The sequence below is a fragment of the Mirounga leonina genome, unplaced genomic scaffold (genome assembly GCF_011800145.1).
Source record: "Mirounga leonina isolate KUSES-001 unplaced genomic scaffold, KU_Mleo_1.0 Mir_153, whole genome shotgun sequence".
NCBI lineage: Eukaryota > Metazoa > Chordata > Mammalia > Carnivora > Phocidae > Mirounga > Mirounga leonina.
In genome coordinates this window covers 37,084,046-37,108,100 of record NW_023270387.1, presented here as the reverse complement: position 1 = coordinate 37,108,100, position 24,055 = coordinate 37,084,046, and the positions used below count along the sequence as shown (strand labels likewise).

The 24,055-nt window shown below is 47.7% G+C and overlaps 1 protein-coding gene across 3 annotated transcripts in view; it reads left to right on the top strand.

Annotated features, from left to right (window-relative positions):
- Positions 1 to 24,055, top strand: part of AMOTL1 (angiomotin like 1) — a 148,142-nt gene that overhangs the window by 14,605 nt on the left and 109,482 nt on the right. For 2 of the 3 annotated variants that reach the window (XM_035009357.1, XM_035009358.1), the window contains 2 exons: positions 4,710 to 4,845; positions 16,637 to 16,687. In XM_035009357.1, the coding sequence (XP_034865248.1) occupies positions 4,761 to 4,845; positions 16,637 to 16,687 (136 nt within the window). In that variant the 5' untranslated portion in view covers positions 4,710 to 4,760. Of the gene's footprint in view, positions 1 to 4,709; positions 4,925 to 16,636; positions 16,688 to 24,055 lie in introns of those variants that run through there. The other variant, XM_035009359.1, reaches the window with a different exon arrangement.

Sequence of the window (24,055 nt, the reverse complement as noted above, 5' to 3'; positions counted from 1 at the left end):
CTGGTTGCCTGAATACCTGGATGATGTGATATGCCATCATCGGCATATCTGTGTACGGCATATCTGTGTACACATACGGCACTTCTGTGTAATTTATTCCTTCTCTACAGTTGGAGCTGTAGTATGGCAGTTTGGGCAGAGTCAAGGTATGGCCAGGGTTTTTCTGAATTCATATTTCCAGATCTAGCCCCACTGCCGGCCATGACCCTAGAGATGTTGGTTAGAGGTCTTGTGTGTGACTCGGCTGCATTAAGTGGGCAGGCATCTCCTGGGGGTTATCAGAAGTGTGGTTTCATCCCAAGCGTGGGGAGGGAGGCAGGTGTTCGAAGGGCAGGGGCTCTTGTGGCACGTTGGGCAAAAGAGCAGGAATGCAAACTCAAGTGGGAGTGTAAGTGGGAGACTCTCAGCAAGTTAGACTGGATGAGAAGGTCAGAATGGGGCCAGGAAGCAGAGGCAGAGAAGGTGTGGTTTTTAGGTGGAGAAATTGCCAAAGAAGCAGAGGAGGTGGGTGCGGTTGCAAAGAGAATACTTTGCAAAGGAACGTGTTACACTGAGATATGTTCGACAAATAGATATTGAGTGCTTACGTTGGGACGGCCACTGTACAAAGGGTAGGGATACAAATGAGTAGGGTCTCTGCTCTCAGGTACGTAAGCTATGAACTCACCTCTACAGATTAACAGACAAGTACAGTACAGCATGATACCTGCTGGAAGGAGGTAAGGACAGGGACGTCTGTGGGGAACATGGCAACTCTAAGACGAGATGTAAAGGACAATCTGTAGCTAGCAAGGTGAGCCAGGAGGAACAACCTTGCTAGAGCTCTAGAATGGCTGAATGAACATACACAAGACCAAAGAAGGCAGCTTACACAGAGACTGTAAATACTTTGCTATAGTTGAGCCTTCTATATGAAGTGGTCAGGATTTTTTCCTGGGAATAATGAATCATTGGAGTATTTTAATCAAGGAGTGGCACGATCAGAGGTGTGTTTTAGAAATATCACTACAACAAAGTGTGGAGACCAGGTCAGAGGAAAGGTAGCCCAGGGACCCACTGACGTTGTTGCAGTCACTCAGCGGATGATAGTGGCTGAACTGAGAACAGAGAGAAGCAAATGTCTTCTTGAGACATCTGAGAGGATGGATAAAGCGGGGTGACTGATCCGATGGGTGATGTGATCAGTCAATCAAGGGTGGTCTGTTTCTAGCTCAGGGAGCCGGGCAGATGGCTTGCTGTAGAGGCAGCTCTGAAAAGAGAAGAGGACGTGTCCATTTAAGGTCATCGGGGAGTCAGAGAGCTAACCTCCTTGGGTCCAAAGGTCTGTAAAGCCCCACACCACTCTTTCAGGGCAGGGAGGTCTCCTTTGCCAGCTTAACAAGTGTCTGATATCTGACGAGGGTTCTTGCCTACACTGGTCATTATCATTTACACATCCATTCAATCAACCGATATTCATGAAAGATCGATTATGTATTCACAGTATCCTGGTATTCCATAGACCCCAATGTCCAATGATGCAGGTGGTTTAGTTCTTCTCTTTACTTTTTCTATGTATTTTTTTCAGCTTTATTGACATTTAATTGACAAATAATATTGTAAGATATTTTAAGTGTACAATGGTGATTCATGTGTACATTGTAAAATGATTCTTTCCATCTAGGTAGCTTATCCATCACTCACATATTTACCTTTTTTCCTTATAGTGAGAACATTTACGTTCTACTCTTTTAACAAATTTCACTTATACAATACGGTGATATCAATGAGAGTCACTATGCTGTGCATTCGACCCCCAGAACTTATTCATCTTACAGCTGAAAGTTTGTATCCTTTTACCAACCTCTCCCTATTTTCTTCACCTCCCTGGCCCTGGCAACCACTTTTCTATTCTCTTTTTCTAGGAGTTCTACTTTTTTTTCTTTTTAGATTCACATATAAGTGATAGCATGCAGAATTTGTCTCTCTCTTTGGCTTATTTCACTTAGCATAATGCCCTCCAGATTTACTACGTGTGTGTGTATGTAAATAAAACATATTAATCCAGGGGCACCTGGTTAAGTGTCTGACTCTTCATTTCGGCTCAGGTCATGACCTTAGGGTCCTGGGATCGAGCCTTGTGTCGGGCTCAGCACTCAATGCAGAAGTCTGCTAGAGTTTCTCTCTCCCTCTCTCTCTGCCCTTCCTCCCCTGCACTCTCTCTCTCTTTCTCTCAGATAAATAAATAAATCTTAAAAAAACATATTAATGCATTCATTCTTTAATAAGACACATTGCTTCCATATGTTGGCTATTGGAAATAATGCTTCAGTGAACATGGGAATACAGAGGGTTCTTTGAAAAGGTGCTACTCAAAGTCAGAGTTACAACTGTAGGATTTCAACAGGCTTTCCTACTCACACCACCCCACTTTATCCTTTAGAGAAGGTATTTCCTCACACCCCAGTTTGTCTTTTTAGTTTCTTCTTCATGGACTTAGTCTTTGAGAGAGTTTAGTCTTGGATGGAGGTTCAATGCTTTCTAGAAAACCCTGAATAAGTTATGGCCAGAGGCCTGGAAAATGTTTTCTAGGCCCCGCACTTTGACGAGCAGCTCTGGGGCTTCCCGTGACCGAAATGATGGTGTTAGAGTGTCAGTAACAGATGTGGTTGATCAAAGTCTTCCTCGAAATACTGGTGTTTGATGCAATTTCATTTCACATTTTGTGTGTGGCTTTCCCAAGCTGGGGTGTGAAATTCAAGCATCAGAGAAATCAGCAGGGTTTGTAGGTTGAAGTTAATGAAACAATGGGAACCTATGTATTTCAGGTTTGTTCAGAATCTAGCCTCACACATCCAGAAGAGATCATCTTACAAATCTGGTTCCTGGGGGCCGGGGGATGCCTAGGCCACTGGGCCAAGAAGGATGGGGAAAACCACTGTCCAATTAATCAGTACAGCTCTATTTTTTGTCAAAGAAAGCTAATAGAATCTCCAACTCACTTCTCAAAGATACTGCAAGGATTAATGAAATAAATGTTGCTTTTTAAGAATGTAGTATTATTGCTAATAATACTAAGATACAAGATGTAGAATACTTAGGTCGTTTGATTAAATGGCGATGCCCATGTGATCATGGCTCAGGATTGGATTTCCATTCCAGACATGTTTTTAGTTTTGCACAGAGAGCATGTCTTGTTCCGATGGCAGACTATCTCTAGCCTTGATCAGCCACCTCTCACGTGTTCAGGCTGATGTCTCAGTTTGCTAATGGATAAATAACACAGCTTTCTCCACCCACTGATGTGGGTGGATAGGTTGCCTTTGTATGTAAAGCATATTATTATAGGCTGCAAGTCTTGGAAGACTGAACAAGCCTTTGACAACATCTGGTACTAATTCCTTCACTTACAGTTGAGGAAATTAAGTCAGAGAGAGTAAGTGGTTTGCCGAGAATCACCCAGTAGTGCCCGAGCCAGGGGGCTAAAATCCAGATTTATTAATAAGTCCAATGTTTTTACTCTGGCATTGTGCTAATCCCCTCTGATCTAGGATTCCCTTCTAAGACTTTTGGGTGCTTGGATGGAAAACCAATCCCTAGTGAGCCAGTGCCCAATAAAGTATAGTACAATCTTTGGTACCTCCTGGTGTTTTAGGAGAGATTTTTGGGTCTTCGCTGCAATTCCCAGGAGTACCAGACTTTTCTAGGCAGACAGCCAAAAGGCAAACAAGGCAATGTCTGCAGTCGGGTAGGCAGTGCGGGAACCTGCAGGGCAACTTTCCACAGCGTTCTAGAGACCAAATCAAGTCAGCTGGTCTGATTGCAACAAATGATAATCGGTGCCCATCCTAATTAGGCTGACTGGATTTCTGACGTGGTAGATATCCCACTTGCTGCATTCCTAGATTAAGTCAATCAGTCATGTTCAATTATTCAGCCGTGTCCATTTGAGAACCTGCTGCATGCAGAGCTTTTATGAAAATCTCTTTGAAATGTAAGCCAGAGATTGGCCGGGAGCTGTAACCTTCCCAGATATAGGTAGAGCTTGCCCAGGCTGGACTTCTCTGAGGCAGCCGGTGAAGAGACCTTTTTATGAAAGCCCAGAGCCCTCATGATATGTGACTTTCTATCACGGTGTTCAAGGGGGAAATGGAAAATCGGCCTCCATGGTCCTTCTTGGCACTGCTGTTTTTCCTTCAAATAATATTTATTGTATACCTTTTTCAGACTGTAAGAGTAATGCATGTTTATTGTGGAAAATGTAGAAAATTCCAAAGAAAAGAAAAAGCGCTCATAATTCTAATGCCTTAGGAGTTACTTCCAGATTTCTAGTCCAAAATTTTCCAATCTGTGCTTTAGGCATATATAGAAGTAGATACCTATTTATTTTTATGAACCTGAGATTCTACTGTATCCTACCCTAAAATACTAGAAGTCTATAAACCGTGCAGAACTCAACACACTAAGTTCTTTGCTCAAAGCCTGGCATCTGGTAGTTGTTCCACAAACATCTGTTAACTGAATTGGGAGGGAACCATGATTTGTGGACTCGGGCAGCGTCTTGGAAGATCTCACACTCAGGCCGTGCACAAATCTTGACAAAAATCTTTGCATGCTAAAGAAACATAATGAACTGGAAATGACTACTTTCCTCCCAGAAAGCTTCTCCTTTCCAGGAGAGCATCAGTGGGTAATTCATCTCCCTTTTTTGTGCTCATTATTTATTTCAGGAGATTCCATTTGATCCGAGAGCTGCACAGACAGGAGGGTCCACTGGAAGTATGGACCTTGGTGAAACATGGCCCCTGGAGGAAGGAACCTGGTTGTCTCATGCTGGAATTCATCACTTTGCCAACACCAGAGGGGGTATGGCTGCTTTTGATGTCCCTGATACACGTGGTACTCTTCAACTCCTGCACGCACTGTGTCAACCCAGCTGTGCTCAGTACGTGCCCCGTGCTGTTTGTCTTTTCAAAAGCAGCCAGGTAGAGAGGTGAGGAGTGGACTTTGGAGTCAGGCAGATCTGGGTTCAGATCCTAAATTTCCTCCTTGCAAGCTACATGGCCGGAGAGAGCTTATCATTTTCTCAGCTCTAACACGAGAGTAAGAATGCCTATTTTGTAGGGCTCTGATAAGGACCATGAGTTATGCAAGCTGTCATTTACGGAGCCCTTACCCTAGCCGGGTAGGAGTTTCATCATACACCTCTGAGTACCTAACACGTGTCAGGCACTGTATTCCTATTTATCTTTTTTTTAAAGATTTATTTATTTATTTATTTAGAGAGAGCTTGTGTGAGTGGGAGGAGGGGCAAAGGCAGAGGGAGAGAGAGAATCTCAAGCAGACTCCCTGCTGAGCGTGGAGCCCAACGCGGGGCTCGAAGTCAGGAACCTGAGATCATGACCTGAGCTGAAATCAAGAGTGGGATGCTTCCAACAGAGCCCCCCAGACACCCCTGTATTCCTGCTTATCTTGTCTCATCTTCTCTCAATAGCCCTGCAATCCCTTAGGCCACCCTCTGCTGTGCCCTATCTCTAAAGTGGGGTCACTTACACTCAAGTGGCATTGAGAATACAACCGGTATAAGCAGAGTAGGTCAGCTCACCGTCCCTTCCTTTTCCTAGCGTAGCATCTGATTAATACAGCTCAGTGTGAAGTGATAGGGATGTTGTTACTTTCATAGTTCATACAACATTCATACAAATGTAAGAACCATAACCCTCATATGGAGCTGTGGGTCTCTTTCAGGTCTAAGAGTCCACCCCTCCACCATCCTCCAAATCTAACGGAGATCTACTTTGGCGGCAGTAGCCATGCTGTGGCTAGGGAGATAAAGGCCACTGAGGTTAATGCATCCGCATGAGGGTTTTAATAAGTTTATGCCTCCCATTGTGGCTCATTCATTCACTCATTCGTTCAACCAATACTGAGCACCTACTATGTGCCAAGCACTGGGAACACAAGACAGCAAGATAGGCATGGAGATCACTAGGCCACCCTCTGCTGTGCCCCATCTCTAAAGTGGGGTCACTTACACGGCATTGCACCAGGGTACATCTCCAGCCAAGGCTACGGCTCGCAATGGGGAATTGCCCATGGGGAAGGTCGGCACTTTGAGAAAACTTGGATGAGCTCAGCCAAAAGGCAACAGTTGTTCTCTCCTGTCCCTGTCACACCGACCCCCTTGCCACTTTTTAGAGGTTCTTATGCCAGTATTTCCTCGCTACTCATGGAATATAGTGGAACCTCCTTAGCTCAGCACACAGCCCTTCCTGATCAGACCTCTGCCTGCCTCTCTAGACCCATCTCCTGCTGTTCACTGATCGCCTCTGGAACCTTGGATACATCCTGCTCGCACATACTGGGAGCTCTGCATGGGTGGTTCCTACTACTTGCCTTTTGCTCGGCAGGTTCCCACCCATCCCTGAAGCTTCAGCTGACATCATCTATTCTAGGGTCTCCTCTTGCTCTGCCTCCCACCCTACCCGGGTCTGAATGAGAGGCCCGACCCCAGCGCTACCTCAGAACTAACAGATTCCTGGGTCATAGTGCCTGTCCCACTGTGTCGTGATGGTCCCTATCCTGGACAGTCTGTGGGCTTCTTGAGGCAGAGTCTCGCTTTATTCACCTCTGCATCCTTTTCACAAGCAGCCTGGCAAATTGTTGATGCATGTATATTTACCGGCGGGCTGGCTGGGTGCCTCCATGAGTGAACTGTGGGCAGGACCACGTCCCCTGGGTATCTCTACCTTCCCTGAGAGCCATCTTCAACGGTGCTAACCCAACTGGACTCTGCACAAAGGCCCCTTGGCCCTAGCACGTCACTTCCCGGGATGTTCAGCACACCCCTAGCATTTCCTTCCCGGCTCCAGGTTGGTTTGCCAAAGTCTGCAGGCAGAGGAGAGAAAGGAAGCAGGTGTGCTTTGTCTACTGGTGCTTTTATAACCTAAGTGATAGAAGCCGCCATCATAGAATTTTAGAAGCTTTCAGTATCGCTGTGACAAACTGGTGGCTAAAAACTGCTTACTGTGACCAACTCCGCAAACCACTGCATCCCCCCATGAGTTCACCCTGTCTTGTATCTACCGTCTTCGGGGCTTGGCTGGCTAGTAGGAAGGGGACCTGTGTCCTAGATCTGCCTAATGGGGAGTCCCTGTTCTCAGATAAGGGATAAGCTTCTGGGGCTGCTGGAGGAGCTTAGCTCTAGTGGGTGACAGGTACCACGATATGTGGTCCCTGTCCAGACAATCAGGTGATGATGGAGGTGTCCGAGACACAGCATGGTAGCGCGGTGGTATGTGGGTGAAGCACCGTGACAAAGAATCAATGTAGCGGAACCTTGGAAATCCTTTTGGGCGGCTGGTAGTAGGGTGGTTCTCAGAAGCCTGGGCTGGGGCTCAGGGAAAGGGCTCAGGTCCCAAGAGGACTAGAGAGGGGACCAAAATGGGAACTTGCACTCAGAAATAATGGAGAAGCCCCGCTGGGCCAAAGCTAAGTCAGATTTGGAGTAATGGTCAAAAAAACCCAAAAACAAAAACAAAAAAACCCAAAAAACAAAACAAACCAGTCATTTATACATTGTACCAGACCTTATGCTGAGCCTTTTTTGTATAGATGATCTCAATTCATTCTTACAGCCTTATTCTCATTTTATAAATGAAACTGAGCACCAAGAGGCTGACACGAGGCTTGCACAAGGTCATTTAGCTGCTGAATGGCAGAGTGGGTATTTGAACTTAGATCTGCTTCACCCCAAGGCACAAGAGGCTATTGCCCCTCACTTTACCCTCCAACACTCCCCACTCTGCTTTCTCGGTTTTAAGACTCCAGTGGGCCAATTACAGATTTTTATTGCTGGTTATTTCTTTGTCATAGTAGAAAAGAGCCCTGGCCGGGAGCAGGGCCAGAAAATCAACAGTGCTGTTGCAATGTGTGGATTATCATCCAAGACCCTCCTACTGCCACCTGAGGTAATGCCACCTGCTTCTGAGCATCTTTCCTCCATGCCCCGAGCCCTGTCCCAGCTCTCCCACCACTGGCTGGTACCGGCAGCTCCATTTCTGAGACCCAGCGTGGGCTAAGAGAGTTTCCATTTCTAGTGAAGTCCCAGGGAAAGTCCTGGAGGTGTCCGAGCCTTGGGGTTTTGTTCTTGGCTTCATGGAGTCCTCTGAGAACTGTGCTATCTGCCAGGGAGGCTCCGTCATCCTGGTGAGTCATCGCCCTGGAGGCAGGGCCAGATCCACACCACATCTGCCTCTGTGTTATCCTCGGAGCATCTCAGGCTGCCATTAGAGAGGGACAGCCTCCAGGAAGCTGGCAAGGAGAGCCCAGGATGTCTGGGGGTTAAATGGAGTTTCTGGAGGAAAGTCCCTCTGCCACTCTTACTTCCTACACTCCTAAAGACACCCTCCAGGACCTGGGCGGGTGGTTTTTCAAATTTATTGTAAAAGTCTGGAACATATTTTCCAAGTGGAATTGTCCACAGTGCCTGACACATCCAACAGAAGGGGGGCCAGGGTTTGGCCAGAGCTCTGTTTCTGTGATGTCACCAGCCGATCCGGCAGCTCCTTTGATTAGCCAGCTGCCTCATCACACGTGTGGGGGTTTGGTGCAGGAGAGGCAGCCCCTGCTGCCTTTCTTAGCGAACCCCCCCCCCACTTCTTCCTGTTCCAGATGTGCTCACAGCAGCTCTCTGGGAATCCTGTTGTCCTCCATTCTTCCCAGGGGACTCAATCTGCTTACGGAGAGAGGCAGGAAGTTCGAGAACCCACACCTGGCAGGAGGAGAGGTCAGGAGCGTGGTAGAAATGCCATGGCGCTGCCCCCTGTCACGGGTACAAAAACAGGAAGGAGCAGATTTGCCTTCTGGTCTCCCTCAAGGTCAGGGACAGTGTTAACATCAGTCAGGAAGGAAAGGAGGAACTTTTTCTGGGGATGGCGTGTGTGTCCAGCACTGCCACCGATGTTATTTGATTTCATGTAAATTCTCACTGAAATCCCATCAAGGCGTTATTACATATCCCCATTTTGCAGATGAGGACACTGAGCCTTGGGGAGGCAAGCTCATACAGCAAATGCCGGCCCAGCTTGCATTCGAACTCAGGTCTTTCTATTGCCAGGCTATGCCGTGTCCATTCTACTTCCTTGTCTGTTGGTTTCTTTTCTTTCACGATTTATTTATTTGAGAGAGAGAGACAGTGGGGGGAGGGGCAGAGGGAGAGAATCTGCAAGCAGACTGTCTGCGGAGCCCGCCGTGGGGCTCGATCCCACAACCCTGAATCGGGATCTGAGCCGAAACCAAGAGTCGGTCCCCTAACTGATGGGGCCGCCCAGGCGCCCCCTGTCTGTCAGTTTCAAAGGATAACACCATCTGGCATCTCAACCTTTCTGTGAGCCTTGATTCTTTTTTGCCTATTCCCCTTGCATATGGTGACTAATACAATGGAATCTGTTACCCACAATCCTCTCTATTGGCGTTTGTTTTAACAAGTTCCATCAATGTTGTTTCATTTTACATTTCCCAGAAGAGCTCACAGTCTGGCAGGTTTGGAGACTTACCAAAGACTAGTGGCAAAACGAGGGCCCTGGCTTCCGCTCCTCCGCCTAGCACCTATGATATGTCATTGCTAGGGCTATAGCTTCTGGGAAAAACCATTCCAAGGTGAAAGAAGACAGGCCCCGCACAGGCCAAGCGGGCTATTTGCATGTCTTCGAAAGAAGAGAGTTCCTCTCAGGCTTCAGTCCAGGAAACTCAGGTGGAAAATTCGAGATGGAGCGGGTCTCCACGTCTCAGCAGAGACTCACATGCATCCGATGGGTTTCTTTCTTAACGGTTTGGTCAGAGACTTCAATTGCAGCAAATGTTTCCCCCCCACCACCCTTAATCTTAACACAGGGTATTTTGTCTGATTTCACTCAATAGATCCGACTGAGTGCGAGCTGGAAGTGTAGGATTTTCCTCTGCAGGGACCTTTTTCTGTGTGTATTTTTGGAATGGTTCTTTATTCTGATTCATATCCACATACACCTCCCAGTAGCTTCTTGGCTCAGCCAGAGTTTATTTCCTTTGATATGATGTTGAGTGAGGAGTCTTTTAAGTCTCCATCTCTGTTCCATACTTAGCAATAGGAATCCTGGAGGGCTGGAGGGATACGATTTGTTTAGTAGCGCCTACTGCATTGGCATTCGGCTTTCTCGGAGAACTAATTTAACATCTTTACCAAAATGAATCCTTGACTTCCTGGCAGACTTGGTATCCTACCACCTCTTGGCTTCTATTGTTTCTGCTAGAGATAATGACTTTTTCTCAGGTGCAAGATAGTTAACTACTCTTCCCGTAGAACCCGTTTCTTTCTTCTAGAAGCTATAAAACACTTAACACAGTTACCTGAGGTTTTTATTTTCATTTAAGGGAAATAAAACAACTATGTTTTCTTCCTCCGTCTCATTAAGAATTATAAAGAAGTTGGGTTGTGCTAAAAATGCATATATATTTATATACATATACATATATTAAATATATATACATGTATTAAATCCTAGGAGGAGGGGAGATGTCTTTTGGGCCGATTCAGCCCTGGAGTTAATGCCGTGACCAATTAAGTGCAAATTTCTTTCTGACGAAACCTTATGGGTGGGCATACATTTGTCCTTGGTTGGTCGGTCCTAAGAGGACACAGATAAGAGACTGGATAACAGAAGAGAGTCATGCTGTGCTCAGGCAGCCACGGCCCCACTCTTCCCTCCTAAATCAGTCCTGCCCACGCTCCCCAGGGAGAAGGGGGGGGAGGAGGGCGGGCATTGCTTCTTGGCTGCTCTGCTGTTAACTAGCAGAGGGCTTCCAAGAGACAGAAGGCTCCTGCCGAGAAGACGAGCAAAGGGCAATGCCAGTGAGGAGAAGGCAGAGGGAGGGCTCAACCCACTTCTTTCTGTCTTTCGTTCTTGAAATTGGTGTCCTTCCAGGGGCTGGGGTTGGGAAGGCTGTGGACAGATCTGAGCGGTCTCTGGCTATTGTTCAAACTTGTTATTATGGAATTTGCGCAGCTCTTTCTTGCAAAGGGAATTGATAACATACTTTAACTGCAAATAAGTCTCCCCATGTGGCATTTAGCCCCTTGCCCATTTCTTGGAGGAAGAAGCTGTACCTGTATGAGACTCTCATCTCCTCCCCTTCTCCAATGACCCAGGAGTTGTACAGCCCCTGGGACCCCAGAGTCAGAGCAGCCGGAGAAAACAACAGGGGTGCAGTCTGTGGCCTTTCCTCCCAAGCAGAGCCTACGGTCAAAGCAGGCCCTGCCACTTGTGGGCAGAGTTAGCCAGAGGATGATGGCATTCCCAGACTGCAGCGGGCATAGCCTGGCCACGGTGCAGCTCCTGCCCACTCAGCAGGGTATTAGTGATGGGCATTGTGCTCAGAGCACTATTCTAGCCACCCCAAAAGCATCTGCAGTGTGCTCTTGGCTTGAGAGATGGAGCTAAGAATTCCTTAGATCCTAGAGTTAGAGCCCATGTTGCTAAATGACCATACTTCATTCACCAAAGAATGAGGGTTCTTTTTTTTTTTTTTTTTTAAAGATTTTATTTATTTATTGAGAGAGAGAGAATGAGAGACAGAGAGCATGAGAGGGAGGAGGGTCAGAGGGAGAAGCAGACTCCCTGCCGAGCAGTGAGCCCGATGCGGGACTCGATCCCGGGACTCCAGGATCATGACCTGAGCCAAAGGCAGTCGTTTAACCAACTGAGCCACCCAGGCGCCCCAAGAATGAGGGTTCTAATGGAGCTTTCCAGATAACTGAACTAGCATCCTTCCAATGTCTACATTTTGTTCAAAATTTTACTGTTTTCTGCTGGTGGACAAGACCTTTTTTTCCTCTGGTTTTTGTATACTCTCTTTCCCTACTAAGCAGAGAAGAGTCACATCCCAGCTTATGATTGGAGTTGGACCGAAACTTCACTTAGAAATTTATTGCCTTGAATTTGGAATCTGTAGTATGATATGTAACTTGTTTAAACAATTCATATATACATTTGAATATGCCTAAAAAATTCTCTCCCAGGACATACAAGAAGCTGTGGATGGTATGTCAGTCTGGGGATGGAGACCGGGATAGGATGGGAAAGAGGAATTCGTTTTTTAGTTTATACTCATCTGTACTGAGTAGTTTTTCCTTTACTTGGACATATATTATTAGTATAATTTAGTATTATTAGTATAATTTATATATATATGAATATATATTCATATGAATATTAAAGCTAGGGGCTGGGTTCCCAGGCTAGCTCCCAAAACCCATTCAACTCATGATGTAGCAAGCAATAGTAAGAGTGGACATTAGATCTTAGCCCCTTCTGTAATCTGTTTCTATGGAAAACCTGAGTCCCAGAAATATTTCCTCCTTGCCAATTTCTCCCCACATGTCCCTCTCTCTAATAAGTGCTGCCCTAGAAATAGGAGGAGGAACTTTGTCTTCCTGTCTGCAGATAACCATGGTTCATGAGGATCGCTCTCCTACTAGAACAGTCAAAAGAGGGGACCCAGCATGGTTGGGCCCTCTAAGTTGGAGAGAAAGGCACATTTACTATGCACCTGTCCCAGACTTTACCGGTTTGCTTCTGACTATCCAGTGGAATGTCAGGACACCAAGGTTCTCAGAGGTTTAGTAACATCCCTGAGAGTGCCTTCTAAAAATCGACAGAGCTGAGCTTCCAACCTGTAAGCTTGGGCAACTGTCCTTTATAGATCAGTGACCGTTTGGCAGAATCATTTCTTTATAAGAGGCCTATGAAAGTCAAGCAGACATAGGCACTTTGGACACTGCCTGAGGTTCCGTAAGATCCTCTGTCATGGATCCGATCCCTTATTAGATGGGAAGCGATGGGAAGGCGGGAGCCTTTACAACCGCGGCGCTTAGCACAGTCCTGGAAGCATGGTCAATTCCCCATAAATGTTTGTTGGAGTAACAGGAAATATTATTGTCTGCTCTGCTCTGCTTCCTAAGATAGGAAATTGGAATCATATATTTATTTATTTTTTCAACGGCAAATACCGAAACGAGAAACATATTTTCTCATTAACCTTCGAGTGATTAGGAAATTCAAATAACTGAAGTGCTGTAAGGAAATTTCTTGGCTTATAAGGCATCCATCTATAGGAACAAATTGAAGGGGATGCCATGGTGAGGCAGAAGAGTTTGGCAGGTTCCAGAACCTAACCGCCAAGTAGAACATTTATTTTGCTCTTTCCCTGGGGAAAACCTTCTCCCACCTCCATCTAACCAAGCTACAAGCCAACTCAGAACACAACTAAAAGTCAGGGCAATGTGACCTTGCCCTTAATTTGAAGCATACTCTGCAGCAGCTCAAAGTTGTTGAAAGTAAGAAAAGAGCCCATTTTTCTCAGCTGTAAAAGAGCTTGCCATCCAAAGATGACTAATATATTACCTAATTTTCACAATGTGACACTGTCTCTTCTGGGGGCTCTAAGTGCATTAATTTATTGCACTCTGACCACATAACCTTATGAGTTGGGTGTGATTATTATTTCCATTATTAGAGGAACTAAACCTTGCAGAAATTAAATTACTAACCAGTAGCAGAACTGACATCAGAACCAAGGTCCTCCATAGATCATCTCTCTTAGAACACAAAGACTAATTGCTTCTCATTAAGATGGGGATGGAGTCACCTGAGTGCATCCACACATGCGATCAGTGGATCAAAAGCTACTATTGGGACCAAGAACTGACCATTGGAAGTGGCAATGGCAAAGGCAGTCTTGACCATGGCAAGAGCTACTTTGGAAGAGTGGTGAACTAGAAACTTGTTTGCCTTTAAGAGCAAAAGAAAGAAGTGGATATAAGGAGCGTAGACAATTCTTTTGATGAGTTTTGTTGTAGAGGGCAGCTGAGAATTGGGGGCGGTAGTTGGGGAGGGAAGTGGCGTCAAGGAAGAGTGAACATAGTAGGATGTCTGTATAGTGATGGGAATGCTCTAGGACGGAGGAGAACAGTAATTTAGGTAGGAAGGGGGAAAAGCCACATGAGAAGGGACAGGATCTGATCCACAAAGGAGGATGTGTCCTTAGATGGAGCAGAGATGGTTCACCCAGAGTAACAGGAGAGGAGAAGGAGTAGTGCAGGCAAATGGAGAGGGACGGCTGGGCTGTACACAGGCCCACTTGAGGTCAGCAATCATGAACTGGAAATAAGGCATGATGCTGTGCTTCTCCAATCGTGTTTAGCCGGGTGCTGACAGATAGAAAGCGGAGAATCAGATTTTACCAGTGTTGTGGTTTTTCCAGGTAGGTGGTATGGAGAGAGGGGGTGGGAGGAGATGAATCTGAGGTGTAAGTAGTATGGAGAGAGGGGGTGGGGGAAGATGAATCTGAAGGTGTATGTAAAAGAGAAAAGATAATAACGAACCCAGAAACTAAGGTGCATAAAGGAGGAAGAGAGGTCCTGAGGAGAATAAGGGACAGAGAAAAGGTCATGGCATAAGCAAATCATAGGTGCTGCAATGGTCAAAGAGACATTGGATTAAGATAACAGTAGACTGGAAAGGTAGGAGATGGGTGGAGAGTAGAATACTTGACATTGAGATTATAGATGGTGTCACTGTGAGAGCAGGGAGCTGGGATAGTTGGAGGAGGGCAAGGAAAGGAGACAATGTTGAAGAGGTGAGAGACCAGAGTATGAGAAGAATCCACTATGTAGATGCAGAAATAAGAAATACACAGAAATAGTATTGGGGAAAGTGACAGTAATCCAAGTGCCCATATCTTCAAGGAATGAGGTGGAATAACCCAAGAGTCTGGAGATGGCTGCAGTAAGTAGAGGTGGTGGGTAACACGGTCTGTTGTATTCAGGGAGAGTCAGGTTTGGATCAGAGTAAGAAATTGAATGAAACAGAGAAGAGGCTGAAGATATGGGGGATTGTTCTGGTGATGAACCATGAATTCCTGAGGGCAAATGGGAGGATCCTAAGACGTGGGAGAGGATGGAGTGACACCTGCAAACATTCACCCAGCACATTCACCTCTTGGATTTGGGAGCTCCGATTGTCAGGAGTGGGAAAAAAGAAAAGGACAGATAGGCTAGGCGGCTCAGGGACGAAGCCCCGCCCTGCCTTCCCGGTATGCCTCCTTGAGCAATGGCTGGCCACAGTGGCTTCATTCTGTCCTCCCAGGTAATTTGTAAACCCAAAGCTGACAGTGGAAAACCCAGAGATGGCTGAGTGTTTACAGAATTGGAGCTCACTGGCACAGATCCAGGGGCCCTCAGGCTGCTGCAGCTGGTGATCTGGTCGCTCTGAGACCAGACGGCTCCCCAGAGGTTGCCCAGACTGTCGACTCCCACTGTCAGTCTCCAAGGACAAGGACGGAGAAGGGACAACCATTTCCCAGGTTTACTCCTTCCTTCCTCTTGACTCCTCCTGGCTTCCAAGCACATCCCTGAAGCCCAGAGCTGTCCCAGGCAGAGCAGTCAGTCAGTCCTGGGGGAAAACACAAACTGCATCTGCCCAAGTTACTCAGGCCGAGGGCCCAGAAAGGGAAGTTCCCGCAATCTACTATGAATTACTTCAGGACCTGGATCATAACTTCTGTTATCTACATCCTGTATTTGAAACTACTCAACGCTTTATGTAGTAGGAGGAGCACTGCTCTGCTCTCCTCAGACAGTCTCTCTCTCTCTAACACACACACACACACACACACACAATCACAGTGCTGGGCAGTCCTATCCCTAAGTTATTTAACTTCGGAGGCTCAGTTTTCCTACCCGTGAAATGGAGACATACTACCTTCGCTGTTTGAACCAGGTGGTCTCTTAAGGGGAGGAAATACTGCTTGGGCTGCAGTTAGAATTCAGGTTCAAAAAGAAGGAGGGGGTTGGGGGCACTCGAAGCCCCCGCTCGCCTGGTGCAAGACCGATGGAATCTCTGAAAATCCTGCATCTCCCCAGGAGGAGCCCGGAACAAACGATTTTCCAAGCATCGGAGTAGGGCAGACGTCATACAAGAAGGCAGGAATCGCTTTAGAACTGGTTACGCTCCAGTTTTTAATAAATGGCCAGGGGGGCGGGGGCGGGGGAGGACACCCCCTAACAGGGAGTCGGGCGGCAGCGCGCGCGCCGCGGCCGAGCGTGACGGCCGCGGTCGCCTAGCAACCGGCGGCGGGGATGCGCGCGGGGCCCCGGCCTGGTGGGCGCGGGGAGCTCGCCGCCGCCACTGCCGCGCGCCCGCGGGCCTCCGGGAGCCGCCGCGAAACTTTGGGGCTTCCGCGCGCTGGGGCGTCGACGCGAGGCCGGGCGGGCGCAGCGATGCGCCCCGCGGGCTGAGGGCGGACGATGAGGTCGCGGCCCGGCTGCGCCCGGCCCCGGGACCCGCGGGGTCGTAGCCGCGGAAAGTTGGCGCGCACCTGCCCGGAGCCTGGGAGACGCTCGGCCCCCGGCCCGAATTGTCCGCGCAAGTTTCTTTGGCAATTTCTTACCCGCCTTGGATCGGGTGTCCCGAACCCCGCCCGGCCCCCGGGTTCACGGACTCCCATCTCTGGGAGAGAGAAACCCGCGCTTTTCTAAGGGACCTGCGCGGTAACAGACGCTTGATCGATTTGCCCTGAATGATCGCGATTCTGTTGTTTTCTGCTTTTTTTCTTCCTCCAGACAGTGAGTTCGTGGAAGCCTCGCCCGCGCCCTACAGCCCGGAGGAGTTAGGTAAGTCGAGCCCTTTTGCCTTTTCTTCTCGGAATTCCGCCTGAGGGTCTCGAGTCTGGGGGCGCCGAGACACAATCCGCCGCAGGGGAGGAGGGAAGGGGGCAGGGGACATTTCCCCGGGGTCATGTTCCTTTCGCGGCGGGAACCGGCCTTTTCTCGGTGCGTGTGCTTTGGGGTGGCGGGGAAAGTGTCAGATGTGGCGTGTGTGTGTGTGTGTGTGTGTGCGTGTGTGTGTGTGTCCAGGTCGGTGGTGCTGCTCCGAGGAGCAAGGGACAGCAAACTTCCCGGCCTGGGGCCTCTGGAAGCAGCCGGACTCATCCTGCCTGGAAGGACGCGCCGGTGGCTGGCTCTGCCTAGCTAAGTGCCTTGCCCGAGAAGGACATCGTGAGGGTCGTCCGTACCTGAATTTAACCAAGTCGAGGGCCCCAAACGGTGGTCTGGTCACCACCTGGGAGCTGCGTTCCTCCCTGGTTTCTGCTCCTCATCCAGCCTATAGGTGTCTGGGAATAGGGCATTTCATCCGCCTATGTGGAGCCTGTCCCTCTAAGTGTAGATTTGTGGTGGGTGAACTGCCACACTCCTGCCACAGACAGACTTCCTTGTGCAGAGGGGAGGAAATTTGCATTGTCAGGATCCCTCTGAATATTCCTGCCACCCAGTCTCACTTCGGTGGCTCACTGGTTGGTTTCTTTTTCTTTCTCCCCCCCCCCCCCCCCCTTTCCGGTTTAGTTTAGGGGCTAACGATCTGGGCTGTCAAATCTGTCCTTGCTGTTCTCTTATCACCAGCTTGAAAATCTTGCCTTCCTAGCCTGGAATGATAGCTGTTGAAAAATGTTGCTCCACAGTAGCATTCTCAGCCTTGTTTCTGGTCAGCCTCTCCTCCTGGGTTGTATGTCCTTACCACATCCCCACTCCACCTGAAGTAAAATCCCACCTCAGCAATGACTTCCATTCATTTCCCTGAGCCCGGCACTCAAAATAGGTCTGGATCAAGGATGGCAGTCTGAGGCAGGAGACAGTACGTGTTTTGTTCAGAAGCTGTGTTTCTGACAAGTTGTGAGGCAACCCAGTCGCTGTAAATGGAATCATAGGTTAAATGCATAACCCAAACTAGCTTTTAAAGGCTCACTATAGTGAATCCTTTTATGAAATGAAAATGCCATCTAAACCATAGCTTTGCAGGAAGCGATTTATTAAGAGGCCAGATTCTTGGTGATCTGCTCCACTCGTGCGTAATTGTGCATTGGTGACGCCACCGTTGGCTCTCCACACTGTGACAGAAGCGATTTGGTTCTCTTAAATTAGAGATAAGCATAAGCAGTGGCAGGCTGAGCATTCCTTGCTCTGAGAAGCTGCCTGTGTAACTCCTAAATTTGGTTTGCATTCACAGAATGGTTTATGTACCAGAGAGGCCCAGGTGTTTGACCTTCTTTCATTTCCATAAGTACTTCCGGGAGCAACAGACTGGGCTGCCCTCAGTGCCGAGGCACTGATAAATAGGGGCAGCCCTTCCAATTAATGGTAGAGAATAAGCAAGCAATCTTCTTTCTCTTCAGTACCCCTGTGGGACATGCCCAGTTTCTCATGAGGAGATGAGAGCATTACAGGAACCGTGGGGATCCCTCTTGGGCTCTGAAAACACAAGTCTGGCAGCCTGACACCAGGGTTCTCACTGCTTCATCATCCTTAATAGATTTGGTAACTAGCCTGTTTTCTCATCTTTGAGAAGCTGGGGTTGTGCCAGGTGACCTCTCAGGTGTCATCCAGATGCTGCGAGGAGCCATAAGCTGGAGGAGGCCCATAGCTGTGGGTATTTATTATTTATATTCATGTGCCATGCTGTTCGCATGCATGCTGTCTCCAAAGGGGTATTCTCTCCCTGACAGAGCCGCTCGCTGGATGGGACTGCATTGTTTCCATGCTGCTCGGATCAAAGAGGAAGCTGGCATTTCTCCCTTGGAAAGAGTCATGATAGTTTTTGGTGCTTTTCTTAGAAGCACAGTGGGAAAAATGCCTCTTACAGCAGTTGATGAGCTTGTCAAGCAGCCATTCTTTCTGGAACACAGAAGAACACAGAATTAACCCCTGGCCAGAACATTAGGGACCTGAAGAAGAGGTAGAGGGACACCATAAAAACTTAGTTTGAGGGGCGCCTGTGTGGCTCAGTCAGTTAAAGCATCCAGCTCTTGATTTCAGCTCAGGTCATGGTCTCAGGGTAGTAAGATCGAGTCTGAGTTGGGCTCCCTGCTGGGTGTGGAATCTGCTTGGGATTCGCTCTCCCTCTGCCCCCCCCCCCAAAACAAACAAACAAAAACTTAGTTTGAATTCTATCATTGCACTTCCTTGTGACCTTGGGCAGGCGACTAAACTGCTCTGAGCCTCAGTTATCTCCTCAACCCAAATGGAGACCTTGCATGGATGTTGTAGATGGTGTCTGTGAAGCCCTAGTACCAGGTGCAGGTCTTCAGGAAGTGCTTGCTGCTGTTGTTGTTATTATTATTATTATTAATTTGAAAAGTACTAATTTCCTGTGCATGAAGGATAGAATGGCTCTTAACAATTGTCCCACCAATTAACCAATACCATTTTTATTTCTAGAAATTTCTCTGCAACTTACCTGGTCTACAAAACCAGATGCTCAGGGATGGTGATCAGGTCAATTGAATTATTTAGTAATTTGTCCCTGAAGCAGCACGTGGAATGATTTTCCATCTGAGGGCTTTGGTGGCAACCCTACTACTTTCCTGTGGCATGAATGGTGGTCAGTTTCATCTCCAAATTTTCATCTAAGTCTCCAAATGAACTACACTGGCCCCTTAGTGGGTTTATTCTCAGTGTTGCAGCAAGATCGTGTAATGAAATTTAAGTTACAAAAAAAGGGGGTTTTGGAAAGGCAATAGAGACAAGAGTCTCTCTCTAGATGAGTGCCGTATTGAAGGCTGCCTATGATGGAGAATCCAGAAATAAGCCCTCTCTCTGTCGCAGTGCCATTTTCTGAGGAGGCAAAGCCCCCACCTCTTCGTTGCCTTTCTGTAGTTCCATCCATGGGCAGAAGTGCTAGCCATCTGATCAGGTAAGAAGGAATGCCTGGAGAGTTGAGATGAAGCCAGATGTGACCATGTCTGCCCCTGTCTAGTAGCTTTAATTAACAGCACCCCCCAACCTGGAGGATAGGTACTTGATTAGGCAAGGGAGGACCTACATGACCTGCATCACCCCCACCCGCTCTAACTTTCTAGTTATATTTGAGCCAGGGGCAGTCCTCCAAATTCAGCTCTGTTTCCTGTGCCTGCATGCTCTCCTTCCCTCTTCTCCTTTTCTCCTACCCCTCTTTCAACACTAAGCCCATGTGTCACATCCTCCTGGTGGTTGTCCACCCTGCACATTAAAAGTCCTGAGACCAAGCCTTCACCGTGACCGATTACACCAGAATTTCTGCAGTGGCCCCAAACATCAGTGTTTTAGCAGTGTGCTTTTTCAAAATCACATTTCCAGTGTGCCTGGGTAGCTTAGGTGGTTTAGCGTCTGACTCTTGATTTCAGCTTAGGTCTTGATCTCGGGGTTGTGTCACTGGGCATGGAGCCTACTTAAAAAATAAATAAAATAAAAAAATAAAAATTTCAAGTTATTCCAGTGTGTAGCCAAGGTTGTGAGCTACTGCACTAAATGGTGGCCACTTCTTTCTTTGTAAATCTAGCTGCCACATAGGGCCTGGTTTCAGTAAATGCTTGTTGAATGAGTGAATGAGGGTCATCCTTGGGATGCTTTGTCTTCTCAGGTACATATCTCTAAGACTGGCCCCTCTGCTTGTTATAACCGTGCCTTGGGGACTGAATCCTTTGACTTGTGCCCTATAGCTCTCTCCTTTGTTCCTTCTTTAGCTTATCCAGTTTATTTTCTACCTTTCTTAAAAGTCAAAGTTTTAAAACCATTTTTCAGTATAAAAGTAACACATAGCTTATTTTAGAAAATTCGGACGTTAGCAAGAATGGGAGGCAAATCCCCTCCCACCATCCCAAAGCAGACAGGTCCCATGTTCCCTTCACTTTTCCTAATCTGTTGTCCTCTGGGCTTGCTTGACCCTCTGGCATGCCTCAGTAAGCTCAGTTGCTGCTGTCTGTGCTCAGACCCTGTGAACTTCCCCGCGAGTCCTGAAAGGAGTGCTCTTGAACATAGCATTCTTGGGAGCCACCAGGGCTAACTCCACTGAGGGCCGGTACACCGTGAGAAGGAGTTTAGTTATGTAACTCTTATCTTCCTTATTCAAGCAGGATGTATATGGGCTCTATTAGAATAAATGATAACATTTGTGTAACTTCTTTAAAATAATAACTTAAATGTTTACTAGCCTACCCCTTGCCCTTCTTAGATATGAGATGAGTTTGCAGCTCAGCATGATCAAGGTGGTGTTTCTTGCTTGCGTTATAGTCTACTGTTGAACTGTCTCAACCTGGAGGTAACATACTCACTTCTCATATTCCAAAAAGTGAGAACTAGTCCCTCAGCCTCACCTAGATGAAGGAGGATGGGAAATGTAGTCTAGTAATGTGCCAGGAAGAACAATTATATTGGTGATCACCAGCAGTGTCTATCAGTCGTATTGCTCAAAGCACAATGACGGAGCCACATCCTGGCCATGGAGGTGCTCGGTCTCTGTATTATTGAGGATACAGGCTTGGCTGCTATAACAAAGGCTAAAATGACAGTGACTTAAACAAGAAACAAGTTAGTTTCTCTTTCACTTAGAGCATAAACCCGTGCTGCTATGGTGGCTTCATTGTGCTCTAATGTCCTGAAGTGTTGCGTCCACACAGTTTAGGGTGGCTGCTTCAGCCCCTACCATCACGTCCGCATTCCAGTCCATAGGAAAGACAGAAGGAAAATGGAGGGCACAACCTGAAAGCTGGGCACATCATTTCACTTACATTCTTTGGCCTAAACTTTAGTCAGGTGGCCACACCTAGCTCCAAGAGGACTGGGAAATTTGGGTGGGAATAAGGTGGAGTCTGTTAACAGAAGAATGATTGGGTAGGGTGCAGGCAGAAAGAGGTGCTGGATACTTAGTAAGCTTTTAAAGGAAGCCTGTCTTAGTGGTTAAGAACATGGACCTGGAGTCATACTGTGTGGGCTTAAATTTTACTCTACCTTTTACTTGCTTCATGACCTTGAGTGAATGACTTAATCTAGGTCTCCATTTCCTAATCTCTAAAACCATGCGTCAGCTACTTTCTGATGCTCTGCCAGACCCACTTGCCATCCTTTGCCATTCTGCTCTGCCTTGAAAAACATACCTTTTGGAATGTATCATCTGGCTTCCAGTTGGACTGGGCCAGTGGGAGGCACTGGCAGGACATGGGGGCACAGTGGTGGGGGGGCAGTGGAAAGAAAGAGATGTCAGGGGGCTTATTCCCTTCCTGGCAGGCTGTGTTGTCCTAGGCCACGGCTCCTCCAGAGTCACCCTCATAGCATCAGACCTTGCTGGATTCTGGAATCTCCTCTCCTGACCTCGGGTGGCAGCAGCTCCCCACTATGGCTGTCCCTAGGGGGCTTCTTCATGGCTTCTTTTCCCTTCACCCTGCTCGGCACAGTGTTGTCAGCAGGGCCTTCATTAGACCCTCTTCAGTAATAATCCGGGCACACGGTCCATTTCCTGCTAGGGCCCTGGCTGACATGATGGGGAGGATAATAGTACAGGCCTCAGACCACGGGGGTGAGAAGTGAATGCACTGAAGGACTAATGCGCGACTTCAGCGACCATCATTAAACATTTACTGTTTTCATGCCCCTAGGCAAGGGCTCTGATACCTTCAAGCATGGTCAAAACCTTCTGAGAGTTGTAATTTTTGGCCTATAAATTAAATAATATTGTCGCTCATCTGCCCTCCCCTACCCTATGTTAGGAGGACACGGCAAGGCTCAAGACTTGCGAACAAATCTGTTCCAAGTCAAATGTATCCTCCATCCAAAGTTTCCTTTCCATTATATGGGGATGAATAAGGAGAAAGATGCTGGGCTTATCGTTCACCTCTTCTGTGCTGAGCACTTTACATGTATAAACTGTCTACTCAGCTTCCCGCCTTGGAGTTTGAATCATGTCACCCACATTGATGGCCTCAAATATATCAACTTCTGAGGATTTGCGTGTCCAGATCAAGTCTTTCTCAAAGGCTACCCTCCAGTGTTATGTCCAAGAATTCTCAGGAGTGCTTATTTGCATCCACAGTCAGTTCTGGATGCTCTAAGCTTTTTGCCAGGGGAGCTAGAATCCAGACCCGTGGACACCGTGTTAACTGCTCCGTGTCCTCTGTTCTTTAGAAACGGGTGGCCACACAATGCTGGCCATGGCTGCTGCTGTCCCTGCTCATACCAGAACCTGGAGGCTTGACATTCACTTGCAAGCCTGGCTGGCTTCCCGGTGTCCTACCCTCTGCTGGCTGCAGGGGTGAGGATACCACTCTTCTCTGTGCTCTTTCAGCCTCAGAGTGGGTCCGGGGCCTTCTCATTACTACACAAGCCCAGACCCACCAAGGGTCTGGGATCAGGCTGGCTACCTGCTCTGTGCTGGCTGGCCTCCCAACAGCCAGGGCCAGTCACCCCTGCGTGGGACCTGCCCCAGATCGCTCCACCCTTGGAAACCTGTCTATCTGCCTTCCTCCTCCCCCAACCCCAAGCATAGCTTCTGAGAGGGAGGGAGTGTTCACCCCCCTTTAGCTTTCTCTCAGGATGACTGACAGCGGGAAATTCAATTCCCTGCACAGGAAACCTCACCCTGCCGCAGGGTGTGGGCCGGCCTCCTGGGCTCCCACAGAACAGCCACAGAAGAGTCCACCATTGGTGTCGTTGCCTAAATCTGGGCAACTCAGTCTCTTCCATGATGGATCTGATTGGGGATATCAGCTCATTTCAGCCTCAGAACAACTCCGGGGAGCAGAAGGAATTATTTTCACATTATGGAGGAGGAAACAGAGGCTCACACTGGTTAAAATGATCGTTCTCAAATCACACAGCTAGTTAGAGGCAAACCTTGATTAAAAATATAATCTCCAGGGCACCTGGGTGGCTCAGTCGGTTAAGTGGCTGCCTTCGGCTGGAGTCACGATCCCAGGGTTGGGCCGCCTGCTCAGCGGGGAGTCTGCTTCTCCCTCTCCCTCTATACTGTCTCTCAAGTAAATAAATAAGTAAGTAAATTTTAAAAAATATAATCTCTGTCTCCAGAGCCAATCTGTTTCCTGGGGAGGAGACTATACAAGTTGCCCTCCTCCCAGGGGTATTTGGTTGCGGATTGAATGCAATAAGTTATGTAGAAGGAACTAGCACAGGGCCTGACGGTACAGTACATGACGGTTCTATACATATTTGCTGCATATA